Source organism: Globicephala melas, chromosome 8, assembly GCF_963455315.2.
Source record: "Globicephala melas chromosome 8, mGloMel1.2, whole genome shotgun sequence".
In the NCBI taxonomy this organism is placed as follows: Eukaryota; Metazoa; Chordata; class Mammalia; order Artiodactyla; family Delphinidae; genus Globicephala; species Globicephala melas.
The window spans coordinates 38542409-38566503 of record NC_083321.1 but is presented as its reverse complement, the minus strand read 5'-3'; the positions used below and the strand labels follow the sequence as shown (position 1 = coordinate 38566503).

General features: G+C 36.4%; 1 protein-coding gene across 2 annotated transcripts in view; it reads right to left on the bottom strand.

Annotated features, from left to right (window-relative positions):
* PIK3C2A (phosphatidylinositol-4-phosphate 3-kinase catalytic subunit type 2 alpha) overlaps window positions 1-24095 on the bottom strand; it is a 104636-nt gene that overhangs the window by 17389 nt on the left and 63152 nt on the right. For both annotated transcript variants that reach the window (XM_030831493.2, XM_030831494.2), the window contains exons 9-21: window positions 22940-23083; window positions 21071-21119; window positions 20780-20990; window positions 18439-18561; window positions 17182-17349; window positions 11365-11476; window positions 10844-10989; window positions 9073-9261; window positions 8515-8608; window positions 7929-8023; window positions 7391-7571; window positions 3909-4013; window positions 40-132 (exon numbers count right to left, since the gene is read on the bottom strand). In XM_030831493.2, coding sequence (XP_030687353.1) covers window positions 40-132; window positions 3909-4013; window positions 7391-7571; window positions 7929-8023; window positions 8515-8608; window positions 9073-9261; window positions 10844-10989; window positions 11365-11476; window positions 17182-17349; window positions 18439-18561; window positions 20780-20990; window positions 21071-21119; window positions 22940-23083 — 1710 coding nt within the window. The remainder of the gene's footprint in view (window positions 1-39; window positions 133-3908; window positions 4014-7390; window positions 7572-7928; window positions 8024-8514; window positions 8609-9072; window positions 9262-10843; window positions 10990-11364; window positions 11477-17181; window positions 17350-18438; window positions 18562-20779; window positions 20991-21070; window positions 21120-22939; window positions 23084-24095) is intronic.

The following is a 24095-nucleotide window of genomic DNA, read 5'->3' as shown; positions in this document are numbered from 1 at the left end:
TTAAATTACCAAAAAACAAAATCACCTTTCTCTGCTCACCTTAAACATGACATTAATTTCTTCCCCCATTGGATCAGCATTCACCATTGTGACTTTCAGGGGCACAGCATTAGAACTGAAGAAGGAACATGACTACAAATACAATATGTTAAGCATTAGAATGATAACACTGAAATAAAAACTTAAAAAAAATTTTTTTTTGTCCAAGGCATTTCTCCTTTCACTTTTTCCTTTGAATTAGGGCAAATGAAATAACGCACGTGAGCTGCTTCTTAGATTATCTGGCAGATAAGAGGTATATAAAGATACTTTTTGAAACTTAAACATAACACATTGTCTAAGCAGAGAAGCAATACCTTAAAAACTTGAGACAAAAACCATTAAAAATTTGAAATATTATGACACTTTAAAAGTGTTATAATCCTTCAACAAAGCACAAAATTTTGTATATGCTTATCTTTCCTCTAAATCAGTAAGATTTGGAATGAGATCTCTACTTCTATTCATGGTACTAGTAAAATTGATAATTAGCCATGGGATCAAATAGTGACACTAAATTGAACAATTTCATTAGCAAAGATCAAGTCTAATATTAAAATTAAACTGGCTAAAAAACTAATTTAAGAGAGCGAGAGCAATTTAAAGGAAACAGCAAACAAAATCCAAGAGTAAATGTAACCCCCCCCACCTCCAGTGACATAATTATACAGCTCAAGCACCCACTCTTATATTGAGTTGGCCAAAAAGTTCCTTCGGTTTTTTTGTTTGTTTTTTAATGAGAATGAGCTACTTGCTGTTTTTTTTTAAATTAATTTATTTATTTTGGGCTGTGTTGGGTCTTCATTTCTGTGCGAGTGCCCTCTCTAGTTGTGGCAAGTGGGGGACACTCTTCATCGGGATGCGCGGGCCTCTCACTATCGCGGCCTCTTTTGTTGCGGAGCACAGGCTCCAGACGCGCAGGCTCAGTAGTTGTGGCTCACGGGCCCAGCTGCTCCGCGGCATGTGGGATCTTCCCAGACCAAGGCTCAAACCCGTGTCCCCTGCATTAGCAGGCAGACTCTCAACCACTGCGCCACCAGGGAAGCCCTCCTTCGGTTTTTAAGTAAAGACAAAAGACACATTTTTCATTTTCACCAAGAACTTTTTGAACAACACATTCACCATTTTGTTCCACCACCTTCTGCCATTTTTCAGGCAACTATATAATTCCATCTCCCCAAAACTTTTTATCTTCTTGAGCAAAGAACTGTTCCAGGTGCCTTTTTTTTTTATACAATATTTTTAAAATATAAATTTATTTATTTTATTTTTGGCTGCATTATGCGCAGGCTTTCTCTACTTGCAGTGAGTGGGGGCTACTCTTCGTTGTAGTGCGTGGGCTTCTCACTGCGGTGGCTTCTCTTGTTGCAGAGCACAGGCTCAACGCACCGGCTTCAGTAGTTGTGGCACTCGGGCTCAGTAGTTGTGGATTGCGGGCTCTAGAGCACAAGCTCAGTAGTTGTAGCATACGGACTTAGTTGCTCTGTGGCATGTGGGATCTTCCCAAACCAGGGCTCGAACCTGTGTCCCCTGTATTGGCAGGCGGATTCTAAACCACTGTGCCACCAGGGAAGCCCCCAGGTGCCTTTTACAGTCTTCCAGGGAATTGAAATTTTTTCCACTCAGAGAATTTTGTAAAGACTGAAATAAATGGAAATCCGAAGGTGCAATGTCTGGTGAATATGGCGGATGAGTGCGAACTTCCCAGCCAAGCTGTAACAGTTTTTGCCTGGTCATCAAAGAAACATGCGGTCTTGTATAATCCTGATGGAAGATTATGCATTTTCTGTTGACTAATTCTGGATGCTTTTCGTCGAGTACCACTTTCAGTTGGTCTAATTGGGAGTAGTACTTACTGGAATTAATCATTTCGTTTTCCAGAAGGAGCTCATAACAGAGGACTCCCTTCCAATCCCACCATATATACAACATCACCTTCTTTGGATGAAGACTGGCCCTTGGTGTGGTTTGTGGTGGTTCATTTTGCTTACCCCACAATCTCTTCCATTCCACATTATTGTACAGTATCCACTTTTCATCTCCTGTCACAATTTGTTTTCAAAAAACAAATTGGGAAATGGGGATTGACATATATACACTAATATGTATAAAACAGATAAGAACCTACTGTGTAAAAATAAATTAATTTAATTAAAGTTTTAAAAAAGTAAGTTACAAAATAGTTCATACAGTAAGGGCTTATTTTTATAAAAACATAGTTCATGTAACTAGAAAAAGCCTGAAAGCATATAAACCAAAGTGTATCCAGTCATTTTATGTGCATGGGGAAGTTATAAATGATTTTTTTGTCAGAAAAAAAAAAAGAAACATTTTCATTACGTTTAAGCAGAGAATTGCATGCGGAAATACAGTCAGGGATTTTTTTCGGACTTCCCTGGTGGCACAGTGGTTAAGAATCTGCCTGCCAATGCAGGGAACACAGGTTCGAACCCTGGTCCAGGAAGATCCCACATGCTGCGGAGCAACTAAGCCCGTGCACCACAACTACTGAGCCTGTGCTCTAGAGCCCACAAGCCACAACTACTGAGTCCGCGCGCCTAGAGCCCGTGCTCCGCAACAAGAGAAGCCACTGCAACAAGAAGCTGCACACCACAACGAAGAGCAGCCCCTGCTCACCACAACTAGAGAAAGCCCACGTGCAGCAACGAAGACCCAATGCAGCCAAAAAAAAGTAAATAAATAAATGCATCTATTAAAAAAAAGAAGATTTTTTTCACTTAACTTAGGTGGAACCCAAACATCAAAGCAATGAACATAACCAGGCTGGTGCAAATGATTTTCAACGCTTGATTTGGATATTTTGAGTATGTCGGCTATCTCCCACGTGGTAGAACGTTGATTGTTCTCAATTACAGTCTTGATTTGATCGCTATCGACTTCAACTGGTCTACCCGACCATGTAGCATCATCCAGCGAGAATCTCTAGCACGAAACTTTACAAACCACTTTTGACACGTTCTATCAGTCACAGCACCTTCTCCATACGCCACATAAATCTCTTTTTGCATTTCAGTTGTGTTTTTACCTTTCTTGAAATAATAAAGCATAATATGCCAAAAATGTTGTTTTTCTTCCATCTTCAATATTAAAATGGCTACACAAAAATTCACCAATTTTGATGTTTTTTTTTTAAATGCTCGCTGATATGACAGCTGTCACAATACAATCTAAGAAAATTGTTTCACATGAAGTTAAAGACAACTAAGTGCTACTAGAGCCATCGTACGGAAAAAAACCAAATGAACTTTTTGGCCAACCCAGTATTTCAATGAAGAGTAGCCATATGTCAATTTAAAAAAATTAAATGTAAGACTCCTTTATGGATAGTTGTACCCTAGACTTTCAAAATCACAGACACTAATGGATGAATTAATTGGCTGCTTTTGCTGAACTCATGTTAGAGAAAAATCCACTATTTGTGTTACTATTAGCCCAATTAAAAATATAGTTAACTCAATTTTGATGATTACAACTACTTTTTGATGACTCTAAGAAGTGTTATAAACCTTGGAAGACTCCACCTGGCCATTCACAAGAGAGGAAAAAAACTGCCTACCTGTGACTGGGTACTTTTACCACTGGAATTACAACATATGCAGCTATTACACCATAGCAAAAAATAATTTCAAGGCAGTAAATAATTTTACACTGCTTTTTCTTTCAGGAATGGTGATTAGATAAGAATATACTGAGATAAATATGGATCTTACACAAACATACATCCATAAGTACTTATAACCAACCTATGCAGATATTATCTGCATTTGCCTTAAGCATACCTGCCCATTTGCCTTCTTCCTACACATTATTTGAAAATATAATATGAACTTATAAGCATTCTATGTCACCTTAATATTTAATTCTTTTGCCACAAGACTTGGATTGAGAGGGAGACGGCATTTATTTCTTAGAAAAAAGGACTGTACTCGTTCCATACTCCTTTGGAGGACAACCTATGAAAAGAAACCGATACTGTTAAGTACATAATGAAAATGAAGACCTTTTTATATGACAACATAAATATGATATGGACACAGTTTTTTAAATGCCCAATTGTCAAATGGTCAAAAAAGTTGCTAAAGAGAGTTTATTTTTACTATAATAATTAAAATTATAGCAAAGGCTATAAACATAGGGGGGAATTACATAGGGTCATATTTAACATATTAGTTAAAACTCACTAACAAATAGAAATTAAGCAATAACGAGACGCCAATTTTTATCTAAGAGACAAAAAATTTAAGATAACATCCAGTGCTGGCAACAAGGTGGGAAACAGATACTTTCATAATCTACTGGTGGGGAGGGAGGTGTATACTGGTAAGTTTTGTTTTGTTATTGCAATCTAATATAAACTATTATAACTAAAAATATACAAAGCTCTTGATTCAATTATTTCATCTGTAGGAATATCCTATGAAGAAATACTAGCACTAGTGGGAAGCAGCTGCATAGCACAGGGAGATCAGCACAGTGCTTTGTGACCACCTAGAGGGGTGGGATAGGGAGGGTGGGAGGGAGACGCAAGAGGGAGGGGATATGGGGATATATGTATATGTATAGCTGATTCACTTTGTTATACAGCAGAAACTAACACAACAATGTAAAGCAATTATACTCCAATAAAGATGTTTTTAAAAAAAGGAAAAAAAAATACTAGCAAAGGGGCAAACACTTATATATTAAAATTCATCACAGAACTGTCTGGGAAAAGAAAAATGTATAAACAACCTACATAGAGGTAACAGTTCATAATTTATGCTAAGATACCTTGTAATACCATGTAATACCATGTACTCATTAAGAAACATGAAGTGTAACTATATGTACTTACATGAATTCTCCAACATAAAGTAAAAAAGAAAAAAGCAATTTACAAAAAAAAAATCATTGCTGAAAGAAATTAAAGATCTAAATAAATGAAAAGATATCCCATGTTCATGAACTGTAAGACTTAATATTATTAAGACTGCAACATTTCCCAAATCGATCTACAGATTCAACACAATCTTTATCAAAACTCCAACTGCCTTTATTGCAGAAATGGGCAGGCTGATACTAAAATTCACATAGAATTGTAAGGGACTTCCAAACAGCCAAAACAATCTTGAAAAAGTAGAAGTTGGAGGACTCAAATTCCTGATTTCAAAACCTACTACAAAGCTATGGTAATGAAAACAGTATAGCATAAGGAGGGGCATACAGATCAATGGAATAGAATTCAGAGTCCAGAAATAAACCCATATAACTATGGTCAACTGATTTTCAACTAGGGTGCCAAGATCATTCAACAGGAAAGAATAGTCTCTTCAGCAAATGGTGCAGCAACAACTGGATAACCACATGTAAAAGAATGAAGTTGGACCCTTAACTCATAGAATATTAAAAAAAAAAAAGAAACTCAAAATGGATCAAAGACTTTTTAAGAGTGAACCTATAAAACTCCTAGAAGAAAACAAAGGTGTACCTCATTGTGACCTTCTATTTGACAACAAATTCTTGGACACGCTAGTAAAAGCACAAGCAACAACAACAAAAAAATAAGTTAGACCATAAAATGTAAAAGTTTTGTGCATCAAAGGACATTATGAAGGAAATAGAAAGATGATACACAGAATGGGAGAAAATATTTGCAAACAGTACATCTGATAGGGGTCTAGTATCTAGAATACATAAAGAACTCCAACAATTCAACAACAAAAAGACAAACCAATTAAAAAGGACTTAGAAAAGAAATTTCTCCAAGGAAGATATACAAATGGCCAACAAACACATGAAAATGTGCCCCAAATCATTAGTCATTAGGGAAATGCAAATCAAAACCACCATGAGATACTACAGATACTACTTCACATCCACTAGGATGACTACAGTTTAAAAAAACGGAAAATAACAAATTTTGGTGGTGATACGGAGAAACTGGAATCCTCATACATTACTAGTATTATACTGGAATTATAAAATGGTGCAGCTACTTCGGGTAACAGTTTCAAAAAACATAGAATTACTATATGATACACTAATTCTACTCCTAGGTAAAGTGAAAACATGTTCAAACAAAAACTTATACACAAATATTTATAGCAGCACTATTCATTAGTGGTCAAATAATAGAAACAAGCCCAATGTCCACCAACTGATGAATGGATAAACAAAATATGGTATTATCTATACAATGGGACATTGTTCAGCCATAAATACACATGCTAAAATATGGATGAACCTTGAAAACATTAGGTTAAGTGAAAGAAATCAGACACAAAAGGCCACATGTTGCATGATTCCATTTATATGAAATGTCCAGAATAGGTAAGTCCATAGAGACAGAAAGCAGATTAGTTCTCACCAGGACCTGGGAGGAGAGGGGAATAAGAAGTAAAGGGTTAGTGGGTGCAGGATTGCTTTCTGTTGTGATGAAAATATTCTGGAATTAGACAGTGATGGTGGTTGCACAACACTGTGAATGTACTATCAATAACAGCCAATGGACTGTACTCCTTAAAGTGGTTAAAATAATGAAGTCTAGTTAAAAAATAACATACGTTTCTATAAAAAATTTTTTTTAACTCCAAACATTTGTATATATACATGTATATATGTGTAAAGTCATATAAAATGACCAAGCAGGACATAAAGCAAACTGTGAACAAGATACCTACAGGGAGAAAATGAAACTGGAAAAGTCCTAATTTTTTAATCCATAAACTTATTCATTTGGACTTCTTAAACATTAGCATCAATTCATACTTCTATTACCTTTACAATTACAAAAATGTTAAAAAGCAAAATCGTGAAAAAGAAACTCAAGAGAACAATTTTGATCAGAAAGGAATTAATAAGCATGGAAATGAAAGGGAACTGAGTTAGGATATAAAATCTTTTCCGACATGTTTTAAGCAACTTTTGAATTCAATCTGCCCAAAACAGCATAAGTGTGTTAGAGTTCTATTGGATGTCTATTGAAAAAGAATAACAACCGGGACTTCCCTGGTGGCGCACAGTGGTTAAGACTCCAGGCTCCCAATGCAGGGGGCCTGGGTTCGATTCCTGCTCAGGGAACTAGATCCCACACCCATGCCGCAACTAAAAGTTCGCATACTGCAACTAAGGAGCCTGTGCGCCACAACTAAGGAGCTGGTGAGCTGCAACTAAGAAGCCAGCTTGCCATAACTAAGGAGCCCACGTGCCGCAACTACGGAGCCCACGAACCACAACTAAGACCCGGCACAACCAACCAAATAAATATTAAAAAAAAAAACAACAACAGCTTGTCAGCACTGTAAAGATCCTTTAACATCAAAATATTTATGTTCCCTCTATGGGTACATACCTGTCTGGCTGATCCACTAGCCTGCCTTACTTTTTCTGCCACTCCTCCTAAAAGCTGTACAAGTTTTGCCTGCTTCAGAAGTTCTTCTCTGAGTCCTTTTCCTCCTACTGAGAGGAGAGCACCCAAAACATGTTCATATCGGGCACCAAACTGTGCATCATGCAGGGCATCCTTGAGGAGCCTAATACAGCAAAATATTGATGTCAGCCACTTCTGAGAAACAGATTAATGTCTCTCAAAATCAATTTAACAAGTTCAATTTTTGGTATCCAGGAATTAATTTTAAGCTATATAAGCAAGTAAAAACTCAGTCATTATTATAGAGCTCTAACATGCCAAATAATTTTGCAATAGAGGGTTTTGTTATTTTCTGGTTTTATTTCTAAAGACATAAAAATTTAGCTTCTTTATAATAATGACTTCAATGAAACAGCTGGTATCAACAGTAAATAGTCCGAGCATACAGTTTAGACTTTGAGTGTCATCTCTGTAAATAACAGAGACAGAAATAAAGTACTTAAGAAAATTTAAATCTTACCAATATAAATTGTGTGCTATCTGTATATTTCCCAATGCCCTGGACAGAAGGAAGCGCACTAATGAACTGTTCAAGTAAATTTCGTATTTCAAAGCCTACATGCAAAGAAAAATAAGAATCACTAGTGGTCAAACCCATACTACGTTGTTAGGATAAAATTATCAAAAGATAAACTATATAAATCAAGGATGAAAGGTGATACTGATAAAAATGAAACAGATGAATTAACTTAGGTGAAATTAATGAAATCAAGCGGAAAAGTACAGACCTGGGAATAACATTCATTAGCTATGTTTAAAAGGCCAATTAAAAAAAAAAATCAAAGAAAAGTTCAAGTCTGGTTTGTTCTGAGAATTAAAACCCGAGAATTAAAAATCCAGGTATATATATATATAGTTAGTATTTTAGTAGGGCAGCTGATAATAGTGGAAAAAATTCACACTAAATCCAAATGCAATACACCTCAACATTCCCACACAACAAAAGTACTTTTAATCAAAACAGAAAGGGGATCCCTTAGCAAAGTCCCTACTCATACAAACTGGGGAGAGGGTAAGGAGGGTAGGTAACCTCGTAAAAAACTCACCTGTACAAACTGTGGAAGAAGATCTGTTAGCTCATCATCACTAATAGCCTCAATCCAGGTCACAGCTAGGGACCTCACTTCCTGATCAGCAAATCTAGAAGCATACCACAAAAATCAAGATTTGACAGCGATTTCTTTCTAATGAAGCTGTTTTTCCTGAAAACACAATCTCAATCTATTCCTGACAAAGAATACTCAAATAGCTATTCAAAAGCAATGTGTTTCTTCTCTTTTTCTAGGAAGAAAATCTTATTGTCCTATACACAAATCCAATTTCGTGACTGTTTAGAAACCTTATGAAAATTAATTCTGACCTACATCATAAAAATATAACAAAGTATTCAAAATTTACAACCTCTCTAGATTAGTTTTAAATGATATGATATCCCTTTTTAATAACCTCAACACAAAAGATGTGTTTATAGAAATATGCATTTACACATTTATACTGAATCGAATTGCTTTCATGTTAAAACAAAGGGAACTAATCCTGCAACATAATATCTTACTGGAAAAACAATAAAACAGAGCAAATAAATTCAGCCACAGTTAACTTACTTTGAATCAAGAAGCTCCAACGCAGTCAGTGGGTGCAGTGGAGGCCACTGCCGAAGCAATGAGTAAGTTCTGGCAAGATTAACCCATTTCCAGTTTGGGGCACTTGCTAGTACTTTAGGAAGACAATTTGGGTGTTTGAGGCAATAATAACGTTTCTCCCACAGAAAGGCTTTATCTTCTTTAGAAAGTCTGAATATGTAACAGAATTACATCATTTCTTAGTGATATCATAATGACAGTTATAATCTCAATGATTAAAAATACAAAGAAGAAATTTATTCCTTTTAGGACAGCCACTTCTTGGTAGAATCATTAATACTAATTTGGAATAGAAAAATGCAATGTACAGCAAACACCACTAATTTACCCTAATTTGGGGGATGGAAAGAAATCATTCTGCCTTGATAAAAGAGTCTTAGTTAAGAAAAAGAAGGATAATTCAGCACAATAAAATTTATTGAGCTCCAACCAGATGCCAGGCACTGGAAATCAGAGTCGGCTACGCAGAAGCTACCCTAAGAGACAGCAAGGATTTCATCATTTTATAAAAGTAAAATCAAATGTCATGCCAAAAACAAATGCTATTACAAAATTTTAGAAGATGACTATATAGGTCATTTGAGGAATATTCAAAATAAAAAGAACTTGTCTTGGAAATTCTAATTTACTGTTAATGACAGATGTTTATGTGAATGAAATATTTCACTACTCATCTATCTACCCTTGTGTATATAATCCATGCATTGAATTGAAATGTATTTCACATGGAATACTAAAAAAAAAATCAAGTATTGCAAAAAGGTACACAATTAAGTTTCTGCTTCCAATTCCCCTCCCAGTGGCAACTGCCTAAGCTCGTATATTCTTCCAGAGGTAGTCTATTCATATAGAAGCATACACAAAGGTGTATGTAGATTCTTTTTTTCCTATATGTTAATGGTAACACACTATACACACTATCCTGCTACTTATTTTCTTCATTTAACATCTTACATATTAGTACATATAGCTATAACTTCATTCTTAATAGTTACATAGTACTGTTGGATAAATGTACCATAATTTAACCCGTTAATGAACATTCCCTATCAGTTTTATAATAACCCAAATAAACACTGCAATGAATATTCTTGTCTCCACAAGCAAATATAAAAGGGTTTTCTCTAAAATACACTATAACTAACTGGAAGTGGAATTGTTAGGTCAGACTATGGACACTGCGACCTTTATAGATTTTGCCAAACTGCTCTCCAAAAGCTTTTAGAGTCCTGCCAACAGTATAATTCCCATTTTCTGTATCCCATCAATACCTTATATAATGAGACATTTTAATTTTCAACAATCTGATGTGTGAAATGGTATCTTGTATTAACTTATAATTCCTTGATTATTGAGAGGTTGAACATATTTTTTCAGATGTTTAAAAGGTACTGTATTTCTTTTCCAAAGAATTACCTATTCATATTCTTGTCTACCACTGTGTTGTCCGTTTTTCTACTTATATGAAAAGGTCCTTCATATATTAAGGATACAGATTATAGTTCCCCAATCTATCGTTTGCCTTTTGATTATGTAAAAAAATTGACCTGTACAAATTTCTAAATTTTATGTAGTCATATAGTCTTTTTATACAATTAAAAAAAGAAAAAAAAAACTTTCCGTATCAGGAACATTGCTAAATCATGAACTAAATCAGGGCATTTAATAAACCATTAACTTGAACTTTACATTGTAAGAGATACCCAGGCAAAACAGAATCAAAGGAATGTACCCAAGTGATGAGTCTCTGTGAAGAATATCAAGAAGTTTCCCTTTTACATCATTCTCCAATGTTTCTAAGTTGTGTTGCTGTATAATGCTTCTGTCAACTTGAGGAGTGGTATAAATGATATCAAATGTAGGAGAAGGAAAATCAACCTTAAAAATTAACAGAAGATTAAATTATAGCTGAAAAGTCCACATATTTGCTACATTAACTTGTTTTTGATTTTTCTTAGCCAACAGGGTGATAATACCAAATATTAAATTAATGCTTCTGTCCTTTTATTAAAAGTGATTACCATTACTGGTAATTCTCAATAGCACGTGTACTACTTGGGATTGGTGTAAGTGCATCTTTTACTGTTTCTCAGAAATAGGAAGTGGTTTATTGACATTTAAATTAAATATAGATCCTAAGATCGAAACAAGATCAATTAGGCTTCTTTAGTAACAACCCAGATCATGGTACACATATACTTTTCATAAAGAATTCAAATTTGAACCTTTCCACGTGTCAGGAAGTATCATTACCTGTAACACTATTCTTTCCATCACATATCCTTTTTTGGGGACTGTTCCAGGAACAAGATTTGTATGTGATGAAGTCCAAAGATACAGAAGTTTAGTTCCACATGTTAAAAACCTTCATGAATGTAAACAGAAGAATACTGTGGATTTCATCTTAAAAATTACTTCAAAACTCACAACACACGGTAATGAATTTGAAATGTTAATAATCAAATATTTATTAAGCATCCTCTATATAAAAAGAACATATCAGAAGGAGTCACTCTCCATAGTGTACTTTCACTTCAGTATTTAGGTACTGAAGTATGGGAGTTAGAACAAAAGGAGGGAAGATGAAGCAACATTATCTTGGGAGAATCGGGGCTCAGGATAGAAGACAAGATGGGTAAAGTCTCAGAGTCACCTGTCCCCAAAACAACTTCTATAAATAGGAAGGTGAAGGATAGTCTTTGAAGATCATCTACAGAGGAACACATCTCAAGATGGTGGTTTGGATTTCATAACTGCTCCTTGACTTTTACCATAACAACAAAAACGCATGCCAAGAAAACCAGTATCTACTTTGTGCCAAAGCACTAATCATTTGAGATGAGAAGTTTCATCTGTTTGTGACCAGGGGTCAGCAAATTTTTCTGTAAAGGGCCAGACAGCAAATATTTGTGGCTTTCTGGGCTATCCAATCTCTGTCAGAGACTCAACTCTGCTAGTATAGTGCCAAAGCAGCCATGAACAATACATTTCAAAAAATGTGTGCTGTGTTCTAACAAAACTGTATTTACAAAAAACAGGCAGTGGTCCGGAGTATGCTGACCCTTGCCCTAGACTACCAATTTATTGTCTACTGAAATTAAAAACATTTACCAATAAAGATACTGATATATCTTTACACAGAAGAAATTTCTGAAAAATAACATGAGACATAAAAGCAGGAAACTATAAACTTCATCACACTTTGCTTATTTTATTCAAACAGCAAATATCCTTTCCAAAACTAGACTCCAGTCTTAATGTTTTCTCTAGCAGGTTAACAGCCTTTGAATCTTTGGCACAGGAATTCCCTGGCAATCCAGTGGTTAGGACTCCGCGCTTCCACTGCAGGGGGCCTGGGTTCAATCTCGGAGAACTGAGATCCTGCAAGCTGCGCGAGGCGGCCAAAAAAAAAAAAATCTTTGACACATACATTCTGGCTACTTTAGAACCACCCTCACCCTCAACTAGATTATTTGAAGGCAAATTCTGATATTATTTTATCTGCAAATACTTTTATGTATCTCTAAATGATAAACACTTTAATTTAAACATAATTGCAACAGAAACTTCCCTGGTGGCCCAGTGGCTAAGACTCCGCACTCCCAATGCTGGGGGCCCGGGTTCAATCCCTGGTCAGGGAACTAGATCCCACGTGCCGCAACTAAGAGTTCGCATGCTGCAACTAAAGATCCTGCATGCCGCAACTAAAAGATACCGTGTGCCGCAACTAAGACCTGGCGCAGCCAAATAAATATTTAAACATAATTACAACAGAATAATTAAAAATAATTACTCAAAGTTATTAGCTATCTAGTCAGCACTCAAATTTCTCTGATTGTCTCTAAAAAAAAAATTTTTAACAGTTGGTTTGTTTGAATAAGGATACAAGCAAGATCCAACATGTGCATTGGTTGATATGTCTTTTAAAGTATCTTTCAAATCAAGGGTCAACAAACTCCAGACTGTCACCTTGTTTTGTAAATAAACTTTTACTAAAATAAAGCCACACTCATTCATTTACATATTGCCTATCTATCACTGCTTTTGCCTTTGCTTTTACATTTGTGACAGAGACTACATGACCTACAAAGCCTCAACTACTTCTATCCGGTCCTCTTAACAAAGTTTGCCAACTCTTGTTTTAATCCATACATTCTTCTTTTTTATCCCCCGTTATTTGTTGAAGAATCCAGGTCTTCCGTTCTGAGAATTTTCTACATCCTGGATTTTACTGATTGCATTCCTCTGGTATCATTTAGCATGTCCCTTTATCTCCTATATTTTCTGTAATAGATCTAAAGGTTTGATCTGATTCAGGGTTAGTTATGTGGCAAGAATACTTAATACTTTGTAGGTGGTATTGTATACCACTAGTTCCTGATGCATCAAATAAAGAAGCACACATTGGTATATCTCTCCTTCTGTGATGTGAAGATAATCGGTTTGTTCAAGTGCTATCAGTCTAAATCATCCATTATAAAGTTCCAGAAAACTTAATCACAATGGTTTTAAACAAGCATTAATAAATCACTGCTTAAATCAATGTCAACCAAGAATGCTTTTGACCACAGTGGATATTTGGCAATGTCTGGAGACTTTTTTGTTGGCAACTAGGGGGTACTACTGGCATTTAGTGGGCAGAAGCCAAGGATGTCACCAAACATCCCACAGTGTACAGGACAGTCTCCCACAGCAAAGAATTACCTGGCCCAAAATGTCAACAGTGCCAAGACTGAGATTTCCTGGCCTAAATCTACTATTTCAGTAGGGGCTGCAAAACTGTAATATTCTGTCATTCCTTCTGCATCTATTAGCTGGAATTTTTCTGTAAAAAACTTTCTCACGTCAACTATTTGGTAATCCTGAGACAACTATAAAGGAACAGCAGCTTAAATGCTTGATTCAGTTTATTTAAAAATCAGTTAAGAACTCATTTATCATTGAGGTTGACTGAAATGCCTGTAAATCATTTGGCTTTCATGATAGTAACTTCATCAGGCTGTATGCAGGTTATACCTTAAACATAAATTAATTTTAAAAGAATTTCAAGACCAGGACTTCTGATCACTGTACTACAGTACGTTAACAGACTAAATCATTAACACTTTCTCTATATGTATTAATATAAAATCATCTCCCCTCTTAATTTCTGAGCATTTTTTGAATGTTAAATCCTAACATTACCTAGATTGACTACACTACTTGCCAAAGTCTCAAGATTAACGGCATCAGCTCACTGTTTTAAACAGTAGAGTGCTGGATGCAACTATTTAATTGTCTAACAAAAGTCGGGGCTTCCCTGGTGGCGCAGTGGTTGGGATTCCGCCTGCTGATACGGGGGGCGTGGGTTCTTGTCCCGGTCTGGGAGGATCCCGCATGCCGCGGAGCAGCTGGGCTCGTGGGCCGTGGCCGCTGGGCCTGCGCATCCGGAGCCTGTGCTCAGCGGCGGGAGGGGCCGTGACAGTGGGAGGGCAGCATAGCGCATAAAAAAAAACAAAGTCAACTGCCCTTCCCCTTACTCTTTTGAATTTTGAAAGAATGTCATTCATCCAATAAAAAACATTTATTAATAGTCAAAAAAAAGTTGCAAAAAATGATAGTACTTCTCAAATGAAGTAAAGACTCCTGGTGCTTTCAAGAGCACGAAGGTTTTCAAAACTGACTCATTTATAAAAATTAATGATAATGATATAATTACATTTAATTTTCTCACATAACTATTCCCTGACACTAATTTATCAAAGACAATTGAGGACTTCCCTGGTGGAGCCCTGGTTAAGAATCCGCCTGCCAATGCAGGGGACACAGGTTTGACCCCTGGTCTGGGAAGATCCCACATGCCACGGAGCAACTAAGCCCGTGTGCCACAACTTCTGAGCCTGTGCTCTAGAGCCTGCAACCCACAACTACTGAGCCCGAGTCCCACAACTACTGAAGCCCGCAATCCTAGAGCCCATACTCCGCAACAAGAGAAGCCACCGCGTTGAGAAGCCCGTGCACCGTAACGAAGAACAGCTCCTGCTCATTGCAACTAGAGAAAGCCCACGCACAGCAACGAAGACCCAATGCAGCCATAAAAAAATAAATAAATTTATAGGGGTGGGGGGGAAAGACAATTGAGAACACAATTCTCCTCCTTTATGGGGCCAATATTCTGTTTTAGAGTAGTCATGGATTATATTTAGCAAACGGTTCTAAATATACATCATTAATAGCAATTTCTTTTTTTAAAATTTTTTAATTTTTTGGCTGTGTTGGGTCTTGGTTGCAGTGTGCGGGCTTTCTCTAGTTGCGGCGAGCAGGGGCTACTCTTCGTTGCGGTGCGTGGACTTCTCATTGCAGTGGCTTCTCTTGTTGCGAAACATGGGCTCTAGGCGCACGGGCTTCAGTAGTTGTGGCATGTGGGCTCAGTAGTTGTGGCTCGCGGGCTCTAGAGCACAGGCTCAGTAGTTGTGACGCATGGGCTTAGCTGCTCTGTGGCATGTGGGATCTTCCTGGACCAGGGCTCGAACCCAGGTCCCCCTGCATTGGCAAGTGGATTCTTAACCACTGTGCCACCAGGGAAGTCCTAATAGCAATTTCTTCAACTGCTTTTATCTAGCCTTTGGCAGTTCAGAATTATGTCAGGTGTCAAATAAAATTTGAGCCCAAAAGAAGTTATAGAATAAAAAAATCTTAAACTGCCTCCTCACATATAGGGGGAGTGACTATAAGAAAAGAAAAATGTGTGAATAAATGCTATATTTAAGTACATAAGAAAAGAATATTTCAAAAACAAAACTTATGAAGTCAGTGTTTCAAACACCACATGATTTTTAAAATGATTACTGGAAATTCAAACTGTGTTTGTCATTTAAGAGGAAAAAGGAAGTAGAACTAGATTAGCAGAATTTTTTAACTCTTATTTTTTAATTGGTTTATTGTACGTTAAATAGATCAGTTATTAAGTCATTTCCCCAAAACTGTCCCATGGGACACAATGTTTTAAAAGATGTATTCTAGAACAAAAAAAGTACTATGGTATCAAATAAGTCTGAGAATGGTAATATAGGATAATGTTAAGAACACAAACCCTGGGGCCAAACTGCCTATATTCAAATCCCACTTCTGCCACTTACTAGCTAAGCGCCCAAGGGCAAGGCACTTTGATTCTCCCCTCTGTAAAAAGGGATAATAATAATACCTACCTTCATAGGGTTGTTGTGGGGTATATAAGGCTATGTATACAGCACTCAGACTAATACCCAGCATACAGTAAATGCTATGCATTTATAATTACAGTAATATTATTATTAAACACAGTAGGCTTCTTGACTGCAGAACTTTAGAGATTCTTTAATATGCTAATGTCCTTTATCATGCTCCAAAGTGTTATCACGTGCTATATCAAACATTCCAAACTTATTCAATTAAATTTTTTTTTCATTTAGGAAAACACTTGATGGTCTCATGGAACATATTATTACTTAAAACATAATCAAAATAGCTGAAAGGCCAGCTACATTATCCCAATGGCTATTAGTAGACACAAAGTTCAAAAGGAATTCCTTTAACCCTAAGGATCAATTAATTTTGCATACATGTGGGACTTTTGAAGATTAAAGGCCAGGGGTCCATAGCAGTAAGGGTAGATCAGTTAGGTAAAGGGAATAATATGCAGTTGTAGACTCTCTTAAACTGGAGAAGGATGGGGAAGAGATGCGAAGAGGGAATTCGCATTGTGGGTTTTTTTTAAATATATCAAAGGAACTTGTAAGACCACGAGTATTATGTCATAACATAATGCTTTCCATAAATTACAATTAAAGAACGAATTGGCTGCTGCTTTTCTTCTGGAATAGTGAGTGGCAAACAATCCTTTGAATACCCATATAGATATGTTCAAACTATAGCAGTACAACTTTGGTCTCCTCTGTGTCTCTGAAATGACCTCCTTTAATCACATCAGAAAAAATGAGGCAACTCATTATCTCATCACGTACGTCACTGTTCCCCACTCCACTCTCTACCCAATTCTCATGCTGCAGGTGTGTCCACAGTAACTCACCATTACAACTCAGTAACACTTACCGTTTAAAGTCAAAAAGAGGTAAAGAAACTTTGCCCAAAGCTTCTGGCCCCTTTCTCTGCTTATTAGAATCAGGGGAACTTCCACTGCTCTGATTTAAAATTCCAAAAAGAGTAAGGTGAAGTAGTGATTCTAATGGCAATTGTGATATCTGGATGGGAAAAATGATTCTATGGGGGGAAAATGTATTAATAGAAAAAACAAATTAGACTGAATATGAAGTTTAATGCTTTAACGAGACTGACAATCTCAGGTATTTTATTTGACTCATCAAATAATCTTTAATCCTGAGTAACCTTTACTTAAGCAGTAAGCTTCGCTAACAAATACTATAAAAATCTTAAATAAATTTCATTATAATTTCAAACACATAACATTTCTCTCTTCAAAAATTTGTTAATACCTTTACTTAAGACTGGCAATGTCAATTTCTAGGCAAAATAATAATCATTTTTATTTCCTTTAGGAAAAGCTAGATGAATGTTTGAGTATTTCTGATTCGAGATTTACGTGTGCACATACATACACAGACAGACATATATGTTTACCAGTGTTTTGTTTTTGTTTTTTTTAAATCTGAAAGGACACATAAGGCCAACAGTGGTCACTCTGAGGAGCGATGAGATGGTTAAGAGTGAAAAATAAAGTGACACTTTCCACCCCACATGCATTTTTGTATTATTTGATTGCTTTCACAGACATGTGCTATTTTTATAATTAAAAAAATAAAAGAAAAATAGGAAACCATTAAATAAATGCAGAAAAAAAGTAAAAAGTTCTGCAATTGCCTCCTTGTCTAAATAATGAAAGCATTCCCTTAGTTTGAAGACAATATTTTAAAAATATTAACAGTGCAAAATATCATCTTGTACATGGATTTAAGATAATTTTAAAAATCTGTTAACCAAGAACTAGGCTTCCTATATACAGTGTTACAGAATAAATACTGAGCTAAAGCAATGTTATAAAAAACCATCTTTGTAGAATTATACGTAACTTTAACTTGACAAAGCCCAGTAAGAATTGATGGCACCTTCTGCAATTTAACAATATGAAGATTTAAAAGAATATTTCAGAGTTTTAAATGAGAATTTCAGTCCATTCGATAGAATTGTATCTAGAAGAGACTTTAAGATATCAGTAAGAATTTAATGAATTTTAATGGAACTTGTAATTAAAACTGAAAGCTGTATGCATAAATGAATAAAAGTAAAGAACACGGCATACTGAAAGAATAAAAAGCCAGAAATTTCACTTACAGTTCATCCCATTTAATAAGATAGAAGAAATTCTTATAAGTGCCAACCTTCTTTGATTGAATAGGTTTAAAAAGATCCTTTCCATTGTAAGTCAGGGAACATATCAAGAAGTATTTTTCATAACTGAGAAAAGAGATTAATTTAATTTTTATTTGATAATACAAATTAGTTAACTAATCAAATATGTATCATTAGCCATTCTTACCTAAAAGTGACTATTATCTGAAATAATTTGGTTACCATTCACTTGAATTTATGGAAAAACATCTAAAATTTAACTATTGCAAATCCTACAAAAATAGAGGCATAGCAAAGGGAATACCGAAGGGAACATATATCACTAGGTGCCAGTCTAAAGGAGCCGTATTGATACCAGCTGGAGAATTTATCTCAATTTTGTGCTCAGTTAGTTACTAGCTTTAGATTTTAGTTAAATGACACTGAATAATTCTTCATTTCTAGGTAAATTCTAGGAAGTAATAGTACAAACATTTATCTCCCCTAGGTGCTATTTTCCTTTGCTAAGCCACTGAAATAGAGTCGGTTTAGCATATTAATGGTGCATAGGCCTGACTTGCACTGAGCCAGTCTTCCTACTCTATTAGGAGGCTTCCATCCAAGGGGACAGATGCTATTGCATTCTTTCACTGGACAGCAATGATTTAGCCCCTAACTGCTACAAGTACAAAGCCGGGTAATACAGTCAGGCAATCTTGTAGAGCAGGAGTTTTAGGTTCAATAAAACTGTATTCTACTAGTACTCTAACTTACTGCTAGACTTACCCATTAACCATTTTGTTCATACAATCTGTTAATCATTCTAAATATATTTCAAATCTAATCTCACTGGTTCACATAGCTAACTATTTAATTGCTTTTCTCAACCTTCTCCTTTTTTTTTTTTTTTTTTGGCCACGCTGCTCGGCTTGCATCATCTTAGTTCCCCAACAAGGAATTGAACCCATGCCCTGGGCAGTGCAAGCACGGAATCCTAACCACTGGAACCACCAGGGAATTCCCTCAACCTCTTTTTAAATCAGCATTGTATTGGGAGTTCCCTGGTGGGCTAGTGGTTAGGATTCCAAGCTTTCATTACTGTGGCCCAGGTTCAATCCCTGGTCAGGGAACTGAGATCCCGCAAGCTGTGCGGAGTGGCCAAAAAAAAAAATCAGCATTGTATTAACTTTCTTTCCATCTTAATTATCACTGTCTTGTTTTCTACTGAGTATTTGTTCTCCTCATTAGTGTCGCTAAATTTAATTGTGTGTATACATGGTTTTGTATGGAGGATGTGGAGGGTATTATCTCTGTAACTATTTAAAAGAATGAAATACCTTTAGACACCAATAGTACCCATTTAAATGCAAGTTCCAAGAGGGCAAAGATTTTTTGCTGCCTTGTTTACTGCTGAATCCCTAGTACTAAGAATACTGCCCACAGATGGTGCTCAGTAAATATTTACTGAATGAATTAATATACCATTTTCAAGTCATTATATTATATATTACCTAATGCTCAGTTTATGTTCTAAAGCAGAATTTATGTTTGGTATCTATAATTAGGCTTTATTTTATAGCTATTATATATATATATAGCTATTATAAAACAATTTCATTAAAAATATTCAATTTGGGGGCTTCCCTGGTGGCACAGTGGTTGAGAGTCCGCCTGCCGATGCAGGGGACACGGGTTCGTGCCCCAGTCCAGGAGGATCCCACATGCCGTGGAGCGGCTGGGCCCGTGAGCCATGGCTGCTGGGCCTGCACGTCCGGAGCCTGTGCTCTGCAACAGGAGTGGCCACAACAGTGAGAAGCCCGCGTACCGCAAAAAAGAAAAAAAAATTCAATTTGGGCTTTTCAGTTTATACTAGTCTTTTCCAAATAAGTTGAAGGTGGCAAACTTTTTGGCACTGACAAAAAAATCAAAAAGGAAAAACCCATATTAAAAATTCAATAGAAGAAATATGCTCTTGCATACTTCAAAGTCTAGCAAAGAGTAAATTGTAAACTACTAAAGAGGGACAAAAATGTGCTATAGTCCCATTACCCTGGTTCTAAAGGAAAGGCAGAAACAGCAGTCATAAATTGACTAATTTATTAACTAGCATTTGCCCTTGTAAGTTTAAACATATTTTCCTGCCTTTTCTGTACGTAGTGGGGGTGATATATTTTATTGGAACAGCATCAAACATCTCTGTAATTTTTAGGAAAACCACAAAGGTATCTGGTGGATCACGTATCATCCATTTAAATGCCAAGGTAACAGTGGATGCTGACATTTTTCAAGATTAGATTAGCTTCTAGGTGAAGCTATACATATCTCCTTTTAAATAGTTACTTACTTTGATACCCAGTTACTCGAAATTCCATGTGCAGCAAAAATTGTAAACTGGAGCTGTTCCATTGTGGTCCATGCTTCCTTGATGTTCCTGTTACTGTGGGCACAGTCTACAGAACCCCTACCAGAATTTGCATGGAGTCTGAGAAGATCATAAATTGCTGCAGTTAACTGGTCCATGCTTACTTGAACAGGATTTTCAGGATTCAGTGAGCCTAGGTTTAAAGAAATTGTTAATATAATTCTCTGAAAAAGCAACAATTAGTCCTAAAATTTAAGGAACTTCAATACATACCTCTAGTTGAACTCTTGCTAGTGTCTCCTCCTCCAGACAGTGAAGTCACCTGCTTACATACATACAAATTAGTGAGAAAATCACCCATGAGGTAATATAAAATGTTTACCTTTTATCTCAATACATTCATTAAATTCTATATCAAAGAAATCCTTCATAGGAGAAACTTCCCAAGTGTCCGCAGAATAAAACAATAAAAAAAGACTGCAAAAAGAAAATGAATATCCCAAATCAAATAAAGAGATGATTTTTTTTTCTTTGCGGTACGCGGGCCTCTCACTGCTGCAGCCTCTCCCGTTGCGGAGCACAGGCTCCAGACGCACAGGCTCAGTGGCCACGGCTCATGGGCCCGGCTGCTCCGTGGCATGTGGGATCTTCCCGGACCAGGGCACGAACCCGTGTCCCCTGCATCGGCAGGTGGACTCTCAACCACTGCGCCACTAGGAAGCCCAGAGATGACTTTTAATATGAAGAAAATGCATTTCCATTACTTGCTCTACTATTAGCATGATAAGCATATCCTTAAAGAAACTAGACTCTACTTATTACCCTTTAGTGTCTCAAAAAAAGTTCTTATAATTATTCGAATTGAGCTCTCCTACTCTCTGCTCCTTTATCCAGCAAATGAATATAATGAGTAGAAGCCTCAGACAACATTAGGACCATGGCAGTTTATCACCTCCAAGTGATTTCAGACATATTTTTTAATTTATAAAAACAAGCACATAATAAGAAAGGAAAAAACAAACAAACAAAACACAAGAGATCCAAATTTCTATATACCATAAGAATAGGCTCTCTGTGAGAATGAATGGATTAAGCTAGCTCCTAAACATTTGTTGAGGAACATGCCAACAATATAACTTTTCCTTTCTTTAAATTTATCATGTCTTGTGATCCTTCTCTCATCCTTCCAATCAAAGCTATGAACATCCCTCTGAAAATAGTTAATTAAATCCCGGTGGAAACATCATGGGGAGAACTTTTACTAAATGCAAGAGTATGATGTCAAGTGAGGGCTCCTAACCTGGTTGCCTCTGAGGCAATTTAAGTCACTATTACTGAGGCTCCTGGGTCTTTCCAATAGGAAGGAGGTATAGTCCAAAGTAGAACTTCCCCGTTGACAATCATGAACACTTCCATCCAGAGGGAGGGAAATGTTAGCTATTACTATCCAGGTCCTTCAAGCGTAGTATTACCTTAAAACCCCAAACCAACTCATTTTTGCCAGAGTTACTCTCTACACACAAAAAGTTCAGTTGGGCATCCACCTATTCAGTGTCAACTCTCACAAAGTTCTTCAAGGCAGTCCATCTCCTCTTAGGAATTCTCCACCTTACCAAGTAAGTGACCAAATCAGCTCAAAAGTAAAAGCCAAAGTTAAAACGGTAACACTTGGGCTTCCCTGATGGCACAGTGGTTAAGAATCTGCCTGCCAATGCAGGAGACATGGGTTCAAGCCCTGGTCCAGTTAGATCCCACATGCCGCAGAGCAACTAAGCTCGTGTGCCACAACTACTGAGCCTGCACTCTAGAGCCCACGAGCCACTACTACTGAAGCCTGTGCGCCTAGGGCCCATGCTCTGTAACAAGAGAAACCACCGCAATGAGAAGCCTGCGCACCACAACGAAGAGTAGCCCTCACTCGCCGCAACTAGAGAAAGCCCGCACGAAGCAAGGAAGACCCGACGCAGCCAATACATACATACATATATACATAAATAAATAAAATTTATTTTAAAACTAAACAAAAAAAAAAAGGTTAACACTTTGTCTAGCAGTAGCAAGAATCTCCCAGTTTAAGTGATAGATGCTCACTTAAGTACATATTTGCGCGTGATAAAATGCTAATTACTAAAAAATACTCACTTCAGCACTTTTACTCCTTGGAAGATTAACTGCTCTCTTTAGCTTCTTTACTGATTCTGTAATGGCAGGAGTCTCCACACCATCTAAAGCACTGCAGATTTTTCTTACAGCTTTAATTACTTGATCTACCACTCTATGTTGGTTCTTTAAAAATAAAAAGTAAAATAAACATAAGCATATGAAATTTAAAGGATCTATTTCAGAGATGAAGTAAAAAACCAGACATTTCAGATGTGCCTAAGAACAGATATCCTTTACTCTTTTGTGATTAAAAAGAAAAGAAACAAGATAGCTTTTCAATTACATAAGTTACTTTGAAATAGGAAAAAAGCAGGCCTGGTTAATTTTCACTCTGCCTGTACAATTATTCATATGCAAATGCCTTTAATTTCTTATTAGAATCAGAAGCAAAAGCAATAAATCACTAACAAATTATGAAATCACTTAAAAAAGCTAGAGTTCTTTTTAATTTTCATTTTGTGAATAATTTCCACATTAAAAACATCAACACTTCTCGCTCTCCTGCAAAAATCTGGTATCAAAAACCAGGTTGTTCAGAGACTGGTCACAAATTAATAACACTGGGCAACAGTTACTAAAAGTGAGTCAACTTTTCAGCATCATTTGCATCTATACAACCAACACTTTCTAAGTCCTGTCTGATGAAAAAACTTCTGTGAGGACAATCCCTCCTTACTATTCAACCACAGATCATTTCACCATGTAAGTATACATGTACAAATATATTATAAAATAATTTACCTGATGAGGATGATTCAAAAATCCTTCTCCACTCCCCCATCATCGTTTTAAAGTACATATCTCATTAAGAAACAAAAACATTCTTATATAATGGATTAATTCATCAAATATTTACACCAAACTTAAATGCCAAGTACTGTTAGAATGGGCTGAAACTCAGTACTGTACCACCCCTTAAACATTTAAAATTTTCCACCTTTGAGGCTTGGCTACCATAAACCAAATGTTCTCTTCATCTTCACGTGTAAATGAAACCACCTCATTTTCTCAAATACCCAATTACCTTGCAGTCCTCAGATCCCGAAGGTCCCAATTTTTGCTTACTTGACTTGTATTTCTTATTTTTGCTCTTCCACCTTCATGCAAAAACCTTTCCAGTTTTGAGGCTCATGCC